Below are 16,697 nucleotides of genomic sequence, written 5' to 3' on the forward strand. Positions count from 1 at the left end.
TTACAACTTTGATACCTTGGCCGATGAAGACCTAAAGTTTGGTCAATCGGTGCTGCAGAGTCACCCGCACTCTCCCGCCCGTTATAGGGCTTTGGTATAAACCCCATGGTTCTTTTGGTGTCCCCAACATCCTCAAGGACGTAATAGAAAACAGGATTTTAATACCTATCGGTAAATCCTTTTCTATGAGTCCGTAGAGGATGTTGGGCGCCCGTCCCAGTGCGTACTGTATCTGCAGTTTAGTTCTGGTTACACACAGGTTGTGTTATGGTTTCTTCAGCTTGTTGCTGAATTTTGTTCATGTCCGTTGGCATGTGTTCAGTTGAATGCCATGTTATTCGGCATGTTTATGGCGTGAGCTGGTATGATGCTCACCTTGTTGTTAATTCCTTTCCTCAAAATGTCCATCTCTCCGGACACAGTTCCAAACTGAGTCTGGGGAGGGATATAGAGGGAGGAGCCAGGTCACGCCCCCCTTTGAAAGTCTTAAAGTGCCCATGTCTCCTGCGGATCCGTCTATATCCCATGGTTCTTTTGGTGTCCCCAACATCCTCTACGGACTTATAGAAAAGGATTTACCGGTCGGTATTAAAATCCAGTTTTTTTTAATGTACTCATTAATAAATACACCAGTTGCTTTACCATTTAAAACAAGACTAGGAAACATGGATTCTTATGGAATACCAATTGCTCATTTCACTGAAATCATATGAATAACTCACAACAGCAATATGACTAAAACATCCAGCCAATTGGATGTGGGCGCAAGCTGTCGTCATCATTACAAGAAACGGCAAGCTATCAACCCTCATAGCCGCATTTTAAATGAGCATAGTCTTTTCGGACTTTGGCCACATCTGCACGTCCCCAACGCCCCCTGCAGCGTGAGCTGTACGCAACAAATGTGATTCTGTTGGCACGGCTACACCTATGTCACACAGGGAAAAGGACCCGGTAATTTGCCAGGTCGACCCGGGTTGTTTTCTGTGTGAAAGGGTCAACTCGGGACGAAATTCCCGGGATTTGAACCCAGTAATCTACCCAGGTCAAAGTGCTGGGAATCACAACCCTTTCCCACAGAAGAAGGACCCAGGTTGACCAGGCAAATTATTGTGTCCTTTTTTTTAACCTGGCATTTTCATCTTCTGTGTGAAAGGGGCTAAAATTCAAAACCATACGTGCTTTGCATTTACTATAACAGCCCTCAATAACTCATTTAGTGATATTAATATACCTTGGAGTATGCGCTCTATAATTGCATTCACACCTCCTTTTATTATTTATAATATAATATATAATAATATAGACCTTTTTTTTTCAGTATGTAGTATTGATGCACCACGTATATTAGCTCATTGAAATTGTATTTTTCCTGTGTGAGCTCTCGGATTTGTTTATAAAACTTTTCCCGCAAACATGAAAATAGATTCTCACCCGTATGAATTCTCTGATGTCTAGCAAGAGATGATTTCCCAAACCCAGAACATGTAAATGGATTTTCACGGTTGTGTATCCTCTGATGCATAAAAAGATCTGTTTTGCTAAATATTTCCCACATTCATCTGTGTGACTTCTCTGATGTATAACAAGATTTGATTTCTGTGTAAAACATTTCCCACTCAGAGCATGGAAATGGTTTCTCATCTGTGACTTATTTGATGTCGAACAAGACTTGATTTATTTTTAAAATATTTCCCACACTCAGAACATGGGAACGGCTTTTCACCTGTGTGTATTCTCTGATGTGCAACAAGATCTGATTTAACTGTAAAAGATTTCCCACACTCGGAGCATGGAAATGGTTTCTCATCTGTGTGAGTTCTCTGATGTGTAATAAGATGCGTTTTCTGTGTAAAACATTTCCCACACATAGAACATGAAAATGGCCTCTCACCTGTGTGACTTCTCTGATGTATAACAAGATGTGCTTTCTGTGTAAAACATTTCCTACATTCAGAACATGGAAAGGGCTTTTCACCTGTGTGACCTCTCTGATGCAAAACAATCTCCGATTTCCATTTAAAACATTTCCCACACTCAGCACATAAAAATGGCTTCTCAACTGTGTGACTTTGTTGATGTGTAATAAGATCTGATTTAATTGCAAACGATTTCCCACACTCAGCACATGGGAACGGCTCCTCACCTGTGTGATATCTCTGATGTATAACAAGTTCTGATTTATGCATAAAACATTTCCCACATTTAGAACACACTAACGGCTTCTTGCACTTGTGAGTTCTCTGATGTAGAGCAAGAGCTATTTTCCGTGCAAAACATTTCCCACACCCGGGACATGTAAACGACTTTTCACAGTTCTGCATCTTCTGATGTATATTAAGATCTGATTTATGTGTAAAGCATTTCCTGCATGCAGAACATGAAAATGGTTTCTCACCTGTGTGAGTTCTTTGATGTCGAACAAGATGGGATTTATATGCAAAACATTTCCCACACTCAGAGCATGGCAACTGCTTTGCACCAGTGTGAAATCTCTGATGTGTAAGAAGATTTGATTTCTGTGTAAAACATTTCCCACACTCAGAACATGGAAAAGGCTTCTCACCTGTGTGGGTCCTCTTATGTACAACAAGATCGTATTTCTGTGTAAAACATTTCCCGCATGCAGAACAAGAAAACGGTTTCTCACCTGTGTGACTTCTCTGATGTAAAATAAGATGGGATTTACGTGTAAAACATTTCCCACACTCAGGGCATGGCAACTGCTTTGCAGCTGTGCGAGTTTTTTGATGACGAACAAAAACTGACTTACGTATAGAAGTTTTACCAGGTGCATAAAGGGATAATATTGTATTACCAGAATGAGCTGTTCTGTGTGTAGCAATATCTGATTTGTCAGAACACTCTTCAGGATTACAGGGGCCAGATGATATAACTACACTGTGAAGTGCTGTATGTATATTTAGGTTATTATGGTTTTCTCCTGGAGAATGCTGTCTGATATTCTTCTCTTCAATTTTACCATCTGGAGACACTATGAGATCTCCCCCCGAGGTATTCCTGATGCTGCGTCCATTTACTGGAAATAAAATGTATGAAAATAGACAAATTACACTGAGTAACAAATGTTCATGGATGTCTCCGCACTCTTAAACTTAACATGTCTAAGACTGAGCTGATCATCTGCAGTCCCCTCCTCTCCATGGATAGCCTCACGTCTCTTCTATTCCACAAGTCCAATGGAGTTACCCACAACGCTACCCTCTCCTTTAATCCCACATTCAGTCCCTCTCCCAGTCTTGCTACTTTCACCTTCTAAATATTTCCAGGATCAGACCCTTTTTTTACCTTAAGGACAACAAAGACCCTCATACACTCAGTGGTTATCTCTAGATTGGACTTCTGTATGTTGCCCCAATCTAAAGTGATGGGAGATTGCTGGGCGATATTCAATTGATGTTTATTGTTGTGCCGACTGCGCTCATTCGTGTCACGTTTAGCCGTGTAAAGAAGCTAAACCCGACTAAACTAACGGGCAAGACGTGAAAAGTCCCATTTGGGCACCCAAACATGTAAATTTTCGCTCATTTCTGTTCACCACCTCGGGGTAGCGAGCTGAAATACCAGTGCCGGCAGCTGATCATGCCTCAACCAGAGCAACAATGGAATTGCTCCGTTGGGCACAATCTACTGGCTGCCGGTCCAAAAAAACTATTGAATTGCACCACATATGTCAGGGCGTCACTTCAGACCATCAGCATCCCATCTCCTCCTTTCCCAGCCTATCACTTCCTATGCATATTACCAACTCTGATTTTACTCTCCAGATAAGTCTTGGCCCTCATCCACCACCACCCTAGATCCTATCCTCTCCTGCATCTTCTGCTACCATTCTTGTAGCCTGTTCCCAACTTGCCCATCGCTTAAACCCCCCCCCCCCAAATCAGGCACTGTTCCCTCTGCATTCCAGCATGCCTTTGTCTCCCCAACTCTTAAAATAAACTCAAATTCTGGTCTACAACCACCTTTCTTTCCTCCCACTCCCTGCTTGACTCATTTCCGTACAGTTCTTGTTCTCTCCAACAGGCAGAAATTGCCCTCACTAAAGTCAGCAATGGCCTACTGTCATCCAAGGTTCTCTGTTCTTAGACCTCTCCTTTTCTCGCTCTATAAATCTTCTTTAGGCGAGTTCATCTGCACTTTTGGCCTCCAATATGACCTCTTTGCTGATGGCCCTCAGTACTATCTCTCCACCACTGACCTCTTCCCTGCTCTCCTCACTAATATCTCCAGCTGTCTTTCTAGTATTTCTTCCTGGATGTACCAGCACTTTCTTAAACTTAACATGTCTAAGACTGAGCAGATCATCTTCCTACCTTCCTGAATAACATCAGTTCTCCCGTTTTATCTATTGACAGCACCTCTATCTCCTGTAGTCTGCAAGTGCACTGTCTTGAAGTGATCCTCGATTCCTCCCTTCAAACCACACATTCAGTACCTGTCGCAGTCCTGCTGCTTCCATCTCGGAAATATCTCCAGGATCAGACTCTCTCTTACTGTGCAGGCACTCACTCCTCATCCACTCCCTCATCATCTCCAGATTGGACTACTGTAACATCCTTTTACCTGCCTCCCTATCTCCGACCTCTCTCCAATCTGTCCTCAATGCTGCTGCCCACTTATCTTCCTCTCCAAATGTACTACATCTGCCTCCCCTCTGCAACAAACCCTTTTCCCGGCCTAGCCAACCTATGGCTATCCATCTCTACCTCTCCTCCCAACTGATCACTTTCTCCCACCTCCAAGATTTTGCCCGTGTTGCTCCCTACACCTGGAACTCTCCATTAGACGCTCCAACTTTCTACAAAACTTCTTACTAGCACTCAAGACCCACTTCTTCATCAAAGCCTTCTGGCTCTCATCCTAACCATGCTCCATGCTCACTGTCTCCCCACCTGCGTCACCCCTGTCTCTCTGCAAGTCCCCTTTAAAATGTAAGCTCTCATAAGAAGGGCTCTCTTCCATCATGTGCTTTACCTTCCCTTATACCATCATCTACTCCCCACAATGGACCCTAACCTTTGGGTTCTGCCACACTGCTGCTTATTTGAGTATTATAACCGCTGATTCTAAAAGTACATACAACAAACATGACACTTGCTGCAAAGATAAAGTGTTGTCTAATAATACAACACAACCGGATTACCAAGTAGACTGCACAGACCCAAGCCACGATGACTTGCAGACATTGGTGGGAAACATTTCCCAGCTAATATCATGGGACAGGACACCACATAAGCCAGGGACACTCTGCAACCAGTCACCACTACTATTTAAGACATGCATTGGCGGAAGGACTATGCTAGGAGTGTGCGGTTATAGCTTTGTGTGTTTGCAAATACTGAGTTTGTTGTGGGGAGTGCATGGTTTTACAGCAGGGATTCCCAGCCTCTGTCTTCAAGGCACGGATGATTAAATCAAAATAACTGTGGTAATTAATGCACCTGTGCTCAAGCATGGATATCACTAAAACCTGTTAGCGTGCCTTGGGGATAGAGGTTGGGAATGCCCGTTTTAGAGAGTGTGATGAGGAGACTGGTCAGATCTCTGGACTGGTAACACACAGTGACATGATGTGAGGGGGAGAGCAGGAGTATAATAGGGGCTAATGACTCCTGATGTATGAGATACACCAGAGAGTGTGGGGAGGAGACTGGTCAGATCTCTGGGCTGGTAATGCACAGTGACATGATGTGAGGGGGAGAGCAGGAGTATAATAGGGGCTAATGACTCCTGATGTATGAGATACACCAGAGAGTGTGGAGAGTAGACTGGTCAGATCTCTGGGCTGGTAACACACAGTGACATGATGTGAGGAGGAGAGCAGGAGTATAATAGGGGCTAATGACTCCTGATGTATGAGATACACCAGAGAGTGTGGGGATGAGACTGGTCAGATCTCTGGGCTGGTAACACACAGTGACATGATGTGAGGGGGAGAGCAGGAGTATAATAGGGGCTAATGACTCCTGATGTATGAGATACACCAGAGAGTGTGGGGATGAGACTGGTCAGATATCTGGGCTGGTAACACACAGTGACATGATGTGAGGGGGAGAGCAGGAGTATAATAGGGGCTGATGGCTGCTGATGTATGAGATACACCAGAGAGTGTGGAGAGGAGACTGGTCAGATATCTGGGCTGGTAATACATAGTGACATGATGTGAGGGGGAGAGCAGGAGTATAATAGGGGCTGATGGATCCTGACTCCCGCACTGGGCAGATACTTTGTCCTGATTAGTCTGTAGTGACAGAGGAGGGTGTAGGATAAGTGTTGTAGTGATAGAACAAGGAGAATATGTGACTAATCTGTAATAGGTGTATATTACTCACCTGTACTGTTATCTGTAAGAATTTCCTTCTCCTTACACTGCTGATCACCCCTCACACACGCATCTTCTTCTCCCTCCATATCTTCTACATTATCAGTCGGACCTTCATCCTACGTAACCCACAAAACAATAAAATAATAGTTTAGAAATTGGCGATTTCATTAGGTCACATTAAATAGAAACATTCCAGTAAATAAGACACACAGCTTCTCTACAGATCATCTATTAAATATAATCTGGTAATTTATAACCATAAATTCCACCTACCGGATCCTCCTGTGGGACACTGTGATTCTCCTCTGTACAATCCTGGGAATACAGAGGACGGGGATATCTCTCTGTGGTATTCCTGTTACTGGCCCCATCTGAAGGAGACGCACAGTGACTGAGTACATTGTATATATGTGATTATCAGGTGATGTGTATCTAGGTGGCCCCATAGCTGCTCTCTCCATTACACTACATGAGAGTCTCCTCTTACCCAGTGATGTGAGGGGCCGGTGATTCTCCATCATCACGTCCTTGTACAGACCCCTGTGTTCCTCTATATACTCCCACTCCTCCATGGAGAAATAGACAGTGACATCCTCACACCTTATAGGAACCTGACACATACAATGATACAGTCACCATCCAGACACATTCCCTGGTGTTATTGTATAATGTCCCATTCCCAGCAGTCACCTCTCCGGTCAACAGCTGAATGATCTTGTTGGTGAGTTCCAGGATCTTCTGGCCATTGTGTCTCTCATGTATCAGTGAGTGAGGTGAAGGCACCAGGATGGGGTTCTGGGTCCTGCTCAGTCCTCCTGGCACACAACGACGACGGCTTCTTCGTGTCACGTGTTTGTCAGATGTTTCCTTCACTACTGTATAATTCTGGGTAATAAAAGACATCAGTAAAAAGCTAAATTAAACTGAACCTATATGGAACAGTGTTTAAGAGTTAATTGTGCATAATATTCAGGAAGAGTTTATTTCACTATGGTTTGGAACACCTATGTCTCCTATCGAAGACAAAAAGCTCCAAATTCAATCCAAATGGGAGACTGAGTTTAATATTTCTCTAACTGATGAGGCTTGGGTTTAAATACTCCACATCCTCCTCATCTCCATTACTTAAGTGGTGTACTTAGTCAGATTTCTATGACACTTATGTTACTGGTGCATCATACTATTATGTTCCTCCTTACTCCTCTAGGCGTTATATTTTGTCCTCTTTTTCCTTTGTTTTGCATTTCTTTTGTTTTTCATTTCTTCTTTTCATATTTCTTTGTTGCTATTTTATTGTATTGCAGTTTATGTGTAATTCTATTGTTTTGTATTTGTGTTTACTGCTACATATGATCTGTAGTACAAAATTTGTTCTTTCAATAAAAAAATAGGAGTAAAAAAAAAATAAAAAAGGTCAAGTGGAAGTCCCAGCATTCCCATCAGCTATTAGTGCCGGTTAAGAGTTCCAGGTCAAACCCACCCAAAGAGTTGGTTTTAAAAAGCTGCTGCTTCGTATATCTCGCCCTGAGGCAGAAAGTGACAAAGAGAGAATGGCTGCCTCGTGTGAGCCAGAGGAGAGGATCATGGGAAAGAAACGTTTTATGGTCACTACAAAATGTTATGTGTAGCTTGGACACAGAGCTGTGTAGAATATTGCTATAAAATGTTATAGATGCCCCAATATAAAAGAGTAAATGCTCTGTGTAACACCTACAAGGTGATATCGCTGTGCATTTTCTAAAGTCAACTAAAAGGAACTTGGTGCTTTAAGAAATGTAATACAATTATTAGTATCCAGGATCTCTCAAATTTCCAAAAATAATATTACAGGCTACATCCAAATGTCTCCGCCTGGTGCTCCTGGTTCCGCTCTACCTTTTAAAAATATATCACATCCATGATATTGTCCTACAGGACATGAAGAGAAATGCCCACATAAACTGGTGAGCTTGCAATAGGACATTACAGACTACCCAGAGTTCCAGCACATTGATGGAAAGGGCAGAATCCTTCTTGGGCCAGACGCCATAAATCTGAAGCACTAGGGTTACCACACTCCAGCCCACGAGACTGGCCTCCATCGTGACCAGGGTCCAATTCCAGATTGAGAACTGACAGTCCATGGACAGGTGACATAGAGGGAACAACAAGGATCCGATTTTCTCCACTGCTACAGGATATGAAGCTGGAGAGCCCTGGAATGTAACCAAGTAAAGGGGACCAATATGATGGTGGCTTCCATTCCCCAGCAACTGCCTGCACTGAAGGATGGACACCCAATGCAGGAGCAAAACAGACCGCTCCAAAGATTGCAAAACCAGAATCTTGTCTTCTGGAAGAAAGACACACCTGCAGGAAGTGTTGAACAGAAGCCCCAGGAAGACTATCCTCAGTCAAACCAAGTTGGATTGAGAATCCAACCATGTACCTCCAAGGTCAACACCACCACTCACAGATGACTATTGAGCAGTGCCCAAAAAGTTGTTTTGATTAAGAAGTTGTCGAAGTAAGGAATGACAGCGATCCCCTGGCGACACAACAGAGATCATCTGGGCCATGACCTTGGTAAAAACCCTGGGTGTGGTATAAGGTCCGAAGAGCAGGGCCCGAAATTGAATGTGGAGGTGGCCAATAGTAAACCAGAGACACAGGTGGGAACATGCAAATAGGCATCCTTGATGTCAAATAAGGCAAGGAAATCAGAGATTCCATCATGAATTTTTACATCCATAGGTGAGGGTTTAGCCATTTTGGTTTCAAATGTGACAAAAAGACCCATCTGATTTCTGCACCAGAAAGAGATTAGAATAAAACCTCAACCTTCACTGGTGTGCAGGAACCAGTACTACCACCTGAGAAGAGGAGAAAATGGAACCTCTTGGAACAATGCAGGCTGTCTGACTTGGGTCCATGGCCAAGAGGTTACAAAGAAGTAGAACTAATGAGTACCCATAAGTAAAGCATGCATCCTCAAGATAGGATACCACTAACCCAGAGTTCCATGACTGCCCTGAACCAGATGTCCAAGAACAGGAACAGAGGGGTACCTACCTCCAGAGTACTGGAACAGACCTGGAAAATGTCACGATGACAGCTTGTCACCAATGTCACCATCTGAATGCTATGCCATACATCCTTGGAAGGGGGAGCTAGAAGATCTGATGGATTTGCCAATTTGTCTGACTAGGCCTCCATGGCCTTGGTAACCAAGGACTATGCTATGAATGGCCAAAGAGTCATCCCTGCAAGAGAAAACAGTGACTTAAGCAAAGCTTCACACATACTGTCCGTGGAATCCTTCAATGCATCAGCAAAAGTTGCGAGAAGGACATTGACCTTTGCTAACCGGACAATAGGTGCAGCCACTGGAGGAACCTCCCAAACTGCTGTGTCTTTATCTTCAAATGGGTATGTGTGCCGAAACAAACGGGAAATTTAAAACTCTAATACTGCAAGTAGAGGAGGGCCACTTATGGAAAGATTAGGGTCCCAGAACACCCACAGTGATCTGGTGACCCTTTTCTGATGCAGGAAGCATCAATCGATTTTTGTCTGTAGATTGTTTTACAAATAAAATCTAAAATATGCTGCATGCATAAGTAGTCAACCCCTGTGCTGTTAAAGCTCCAAGTTTACAGATTTTGCCCTAACAACTGGCTTCCAATTAGCCTCAACCTGTGAATAATTAAAAATAAAGCTTTTCATGGATAACATACCCCTTCATTTAAATAACATTGGTCATACTGTGAATCTGAAGGAAAGCTAAGACAATGAAGACCACAGTGCATTGTAAGAAAATTCAAGATGTTACAAAATTGTAGAACGATCAGCAAATTCTCCCAGAGGGAGAGGGAGAATTTGCTGATTATTCTACAATTTTAAAACTGACCCATAACCAAGGGAACCAAGGACGGCCAAACGTGACTCCTTAAATCGGAAACCGCCGGCTGGGTCTCCTGTAATGAGGACGCGGCCAACCAGCTGACGGGGAGAGTCAGATCTGTATAGCCGTCCGCATACAAGCGGCTCCAGCTTCCCGTGCTCTGTTGAGCGGCCGCAGACGGAGAGAGACAGCACCACATACCACTGAGCACAGCGCAAGATCCCGCAAACAGCTAGTCGGGCTGTTGTGGTAAGCTGCCATATACGGCATTTAAGCAGCAATCACATTGCGGGACAAGTGTTATAAGGATCATTTGCACATAACGTGGGACAGTATATATAGTTCCACTGTATGCCTATACAAGAGACTGCATCTTACAACTGAAAAGTATAAGAGCGTGCAAAAGTCTTCATACCATGTATAAGTAATATACATACTATGGAACAATAAGCTGTGTGCACTGCACACAGCATATGAGCGGCAATCGCAATTTGGGACAGCATCTTTAAACGTACTTGTTTCTAAAATATACTTATGGACAGCATTTTAATGTTAAATTGCACTTTTTTATGAAAGATTTATACTTAGGAATAGGTATTATGTAGAGCGTGCGTAAGTATTCATACTATATATGGTAATATATGCCAGGTGTTTTTAATTGTTGTTGCAATTAGGAAAAGTATTGGATGACATGTATACATGAATTCTATATAGTAAAAGCAGAGTGTTACATAATTTTTATTTTTTATATTGAATAAATAATCAGGTATCATTATACAGGTGTCTTCATTCATATATGCACCATCTAATATTATAGCGCAAAACAGTCATCTTTTGGTCTTTCTGCAATGCTGGCAAGCTGAAAAACATTTAAATGACCAAAGGCCAAAGCCTAATAGGAACCAGATAAGTCTTCTATCAGAGACTATAGAGATAGTTTTGCACAGGGTTAAATCACCGCAGCATTTGAAATAAAAATAATTGAAAAGCCCTTATGGGCATATACAATACCAGGAGGTACCAGAGTGTGGGCTGAACCTTGCACGGTCCAGCTCCACTGTACACAAACGGCCGTTTCACCAGGAGGAGGCTTGTTCACTTACTGCAAGAGCAAGGAGGAGACTTGTAAGGAGCTACAGAGGTCAGTGGCGGAGACTGGCGTGAAGGTGAACCAGCCATACATATCAGGCTAGAAAGAAGCCATTACTGAAGAGAAACCACATCAGAGCACAACTAGAGTTTGTCAGAGTTTGTGACCCACCTAAACTGTGGGATAAGTTTTAGTGGTCAGAGGAGACACGATGAAGCCTCTTTGGCCTAAATTCAAAACATTTTGTGAGGCACAAACCTAACACTGCCCATTTCTCAGCACACACCGTCTATAAATAGTGAGGCATGGGGTTGGCCGCATCATGGTGCAGGGACGCTTTTCCTCAGTGGGAACTGGGCATTTTGTTACAACTGAAGGAAGGATGGATGGTACAAAATACAGGGAACTACTGCAGGACTGGTAGAGGAAGAAAGTCAGAATGTTCAGCAGAACAATAATCCCAAGAACAAGGATAAACCAGCACTGGCAACACAACACAAAGGTGAATGTTCTACAACACAGGTTCTCAAACTCGGTCCTCAGGACCCCACACAGTGCATGTTTTGCAGGTCTCCTCACAGAATCGCAAGTGAAATAATTAGCTCCACCTGTAGGCCTTTTAAAATGTGTCAGTGAGTAATTAATACACCTGTGCACCTGCAAAACATGCACTGTGTGGGGTCCTGAGGACCGAGTTTGAGAACCTCTGTTCTAGAATGACCAAGTCAATGTCCAGATATCAGTCATATTAAGAATAAGCAGCACTATTTGAAAATTGCGGTCCGCAGGTGTCATCCAACCAACCTGAGAGACCTGCAGCAACTCTGCAAGGAAGACTGGGCAAACATCACTCCTAGTGTGCACACCTGGTATAAACTTACCCAACAGACTTACACTTCATACATACAGACCTGGGCATACCTTATACAATTACAGCCTCATGTCCAGCATAAATACCCCCAGTCACTGCCCAGCATTACATCTCATACATACAGACCTGGGCATACCTTATACAGCCTCATGTCCAGCACATATACCCACAATTACTGCACAGCATTACACCTCATACATACATGCCTGGGTACACATTATACAGCCTCATACTCAGCCATATACTCCCCATACCCACAGTCACAGATACTATATCTCAGAGCGGCTCACTGCTGCCCAGTTACAGCTGTGCTGATGAGAAGACTGATGCACTGATACTATATCTGAGAGCGGCTCCCTGCTGCTTGGTTACAGCTGTATTGATGAAGAGACTGAGGCGCTGATATTATATCTGAGAACGGCTCAGTGCTGCTCAGTTACAGCTGTGCTGATGAGAAGACTAAGGCACTGACACTACATCTGAGAGCGGCTCCCTGCTGCCCGGTTACAGCTGTGCTGATGAGAAGTCAGTGGAACTGATACTATATCTGAGAGCGGCTCCCTGCTGGCCGGTTACAGCTGTGGTGATGAGAAGACTGAGGAGCTGATACTATATCTGAGAGCGGCTCCCTACTGCCCCGTTACACCTGTGCTGATAAGGAGACTGAGGCACTGATACTATATCGGAGAGCAGCTCCCTACTGCCCGGTTACAGCTGTGCTGATGAGAGGACTAAGGCACTGATACTATATCTGAGAGCGGCTCCCTGCTGCCCGAATACAGCTGTGCTGAAGAGAGGACTGAGGCACTGATACTATATCTGAGAGCAACTACCTGCTGCCCGGTTACAGCTGTGCTGATGAGAGGACTGAGGCACTGATACTATATCCAGGAGCGGCTCCCTGCTGCCCGGTTACAGCTGTGCTGATGAGAGGACTGAGATGCTGATACTATATCTGAGAGTGGCTTCCTGTTGCCCGGTTACTGCTGTGCTGATGAGAAGACTGAGGAACTAATACTATATATGCGAGCGGCTCCCTGCTGCCCGGTTACTGCTGTGCTGATGAGAAGACCGAGGAACTGATGCTATATCTGAGAGCGGCTCCCTGCTCCCCGGTTACAGCTGTGCTGATGAGAAGTCCGAGAAACTCATACTATATTTGAGAGCTGCTCCCTGCTGCCCGGTTACAGCTATGCTAAGGAGACTGAAGCATTGATACTATATCTGAGAGCAGCTACCTGCTGCCCGGTTACAGCTGTGCTGATGAGAGAACTGAGGCACTGTTACTATATCGGAGAGCGGCTCCCTGCTGCCCGGTTACAGCTGTGCTGATGAGAGGACTGAGGCACTGATATTATATCGGACATCGGCTCCCTGCTGCCCGGTTACAGCTGTGCTGATGAGAGGGCTGAGGCACTGATACTATATCTGAGAGCGGCTCCCTGCTGCCCGGTTACAGCTTTGGTGATGAGAAGACTAAGGAACTAATACTATATGTGAGAGCGGCTCCCTGCTGCCCGGTTACAGCTGTGCTGATGAGAGGACTGAGGCACTGATACTATATCTGAGAACTGCTCCCTGCTGCCCAGTTACAGCTATGCTAAGGAGACTGAGACACTGATACTATATCTGAGAGCGGCTCCCTGCTGCCCGGTTACAGCTGTGCTGATGAGAGGACTGAGGCACTGATACTATATCCAGGAGCAGCTCCCTTCTGCCCGGTTAGAGCTGTGCTGATGAGAGGACTGAGGCACTGATACTATATCTGAGAGCGGCTCCCTGCTGCCCGGTTACAGCTGTGCTGATGAGAGGACTGAGGCACTGATACTATATCTGAGAGCGTCTCCCTGCTGCCCGGTTACAGCTGTGCTGATAAGAGGACTGAGGCACTGATACTATATCCAGGAGCAGCTCCCTGCTGCCCGGTTACAGCTGTGTTGATGAGGAAACTGAGGCACTGATACTATATCTGAGAGCGGCTCCCTGCTGCCCGGTTACAGCTGTGCTGATGAGAGGACTGAGGCACTGATACTATATCTGAGAGCAGCTCCATGCTGCCCGGTTACAGCTGTGCTGATGTGAGGACTGAGGCACTTATACTATATCTGAGAGCGGCTCCCTGCTGCCCAGTTACAGCTGTGCTGATGAGAGGACTGAGACACTGATACTATATCGGAGAGCGGCTCCCTGCTGCCCGGTTACAGCTATGCTAAGGAGACTGAAGCACTGATACTATATCTGAGAGCAACTACCTGCTGCCTGGTTACAGCTGTGCTGATGAGAAGTCCGAGGAACTGATACTATATCTGAGAGTGGCTCCTGCTGCCCGGTTATAGCTCTGTGCTGATGAGCAGACTAAGGCACTGATACTATATCTGAGAGCTGCACCCTGCTGCCCGGTTACAGCTGTGCTGATGAGAAGACTGAGGCACTGACACTATATCTGAGAGCGGCTCCCTGCTCGCGGTTACAGCTGTGCTGATGAAAAGACTGAGGCAGACCAGAAACTATCATGGGAATAATATTTTTTTTAAAAAGACTCAAGAATAAAAAATTATAAGGTTACTATAAAACGCTGTGTACATTGTGGACTCAGAGCTGAGAACAATTAATGAAATGTAAATAGAGAGAAGAATATAAGAAGAAATTAAATGTAACTTGTATAAAGGCAACTTCTGTAGGACATCATTAGAAAAGGTTACTGATGTCAGAATTTACATGTAATGCCCTGTTTAACCACAAGCAAAATGTATTAACAAATGTCTAGTCACTGTTAAGAGTGATGTCATTGTGAAGCTCCTGCACTCCTTCACCTCCCCAGTCAGGTCCCTGTGTTAGTAATAGAAATAAAAGTGATGTCACTGACACTCCCAGACTCCCTCACCTCCCCAGTCAGGGCCATGTGTTAGTAATAGAGATAAGAGTGATATAACTGTGATACTCCCAGACTCCCTCACCTCCCCAGTCAGGTCCCTGCGTTAGTAATAGTGATAAGAGTGATGTCACTGTGATGCTCCTAGACTCCCTCACCTCCCCAGTCGGTCCCTGTGTTAGTAATAGTGATAAGAGTGATGTCACTGTGACACTCCCAGACTCCCTCACCTCCCCAGTCAGGTCCCTGTGTTAGTAATAGTGATATGAGTGATGTCACTGTGATGCTCCTAGACTCCCTCACCTCCCCAGTCGGTCCCTGTGTTATTAATAGTGATAAGAGTGATGTCACTGTGATGCTCCTAGACTCCCTCACCTCCCCAGTCAGCAGGTAGATGATCTCCAGGGTCAGTTGTAGCATCCTCTCAGTTATGTGTCTCCTGTCCTTGTCCATCCTCAGTGCTCAGTAATTTATACAGGACGTGTCTCACCCTCACGTGACTTCTAGAAACGACTCTCTGGTTCTTCACTTGTCTAGGAAAAAAATAAATATTATATAAATATCACATATAACATTCAGGAAACGCAGAGTAAACATTAAGGACTCGCCGAGCCATATCATGTACCTGATACACACAGATCACACATACTAATCACACCGATCTCACACACCAATTATCATTATACACAGGTTATACAGATATCACCCAGTGAGAACATGCAAACTCCACACAGTGAGGACCATTACACTCTCCGCGCTGTCCCACGGATGACTTGCACACTAACAACTACCTACTGAGTGCTCACTGACTACTTCCGCCCCCTATAGTTACCCAGCGAGCAGAGACTGCCCCAACTGTATTACAGTAACAACAGAGTCTGCTCCAACTGTATAACAACACTTGAATCTGATCTCCTATAAGGCAGCACCAGAGACAACTCCATCTGTATTCTGTAACACTGGTGTCTTATCTACCTGTATTCTAATGCAGCACAAGAGACTGCTCCAACTGTATTAAAGTATCAACAAAGTCTGCCCCATCTGTATTGTGACAATAGCATCTGATCTAACTGTATTAATAAAATGCAGCACCATATCCTGCTCCACCTATCATAACAGGGAAACATTCTCCACAACCTGTATTATATCTAACACTATACACTACCTTCATGGTAATGCAGCACCAGAGACTGCTCTACCTGTACAATATTAAGAAATGGCATTACCTGCAGCCAGACACAACAATGGCCGCTCTCTGCTTCCTCAAAGTGGGAGTGTCACCGAAAGTTGACCGCCAAGCCCCTCATTCCTCTCAGTGCTGTGATTGGCGCACCGAGTAGCCAATCAGGCCGCAGAAAGTACGAAGGACGTCTGGTAATTAGCTGAATCCTGCATATGGCCGCCCCCATCTCCATCACTACTAGAGTGATTGTGTGCAATCTAATACTGTCCTCGTTTGCGATGTGCGGCGGCCATGTTCTTATAGTCTTCCTGACATAGCGGGCGAGCGTACAGAGGTTGTGTGTAGCTGCTATTTCGTATTATAATATACATGCTCAGAACAGCCTGAGCCAGGTAACGTGTTCTCTATTTATTATGTGATTAATCAGGAGAGAGGGGACTGTACAGTGA

At 44.6% G+C, this 16,697-nt stretch overlaps 1 protein-coding gene across 1 annotated transcript; it reads right to left on the bottom strand.

Moving 5' to 3' along the window:
• Positions 1-499: 499 nt before the first annotated feature.
• On the bottom strand, positions 500-16,371 carry LOC134983090 (gastrula zinc finger protein XlCGF57.1-like). Its single transcript, XM_063948787.1, has 7 exons — positions 16,292-16,371; positions 15,441-15,598; positions 7,040-7,234; positions 6,837-6,960; positions 6,623-6,720; positions 6,357-6,465; positions 500-3,040 (listed from the first exon to the last, which is right to left on the bottom strand). The coding sequence occupies exons 2-7, from the start codon at positions 15,516-15,518 to the stop codon at positions 1,641-1,643; spliced, it is 2,004 nt and encodes a 667-aa protein (XP_063804857.1). The 5' UTR covers positions 15,519-15,598; positions 16,292-16,371; the 3' UTR covers positions 500-1,640.
• Positions 16,372-16,697: the final 326 nt, after the last annotated feature.

Source organism: Pseudophryne corroboree (assembly GCF_028390025.1).
Source record: "Pseudophryne corroboree isolate aPseCor3 chromosome 3 unlocalized genomic scaffold, aPseCor3.hap2 SUPER_3_unloc_1, whole genome shotgun sequence".
In the NCBI taxonomy this organism is placed as follows: domain Eukaryota; kingdom Metazoa; phylum Chordata; class Amphibia; order Anura; family Myobatrachidae; genus Pseudophryne; species Pseudophryne corroboree.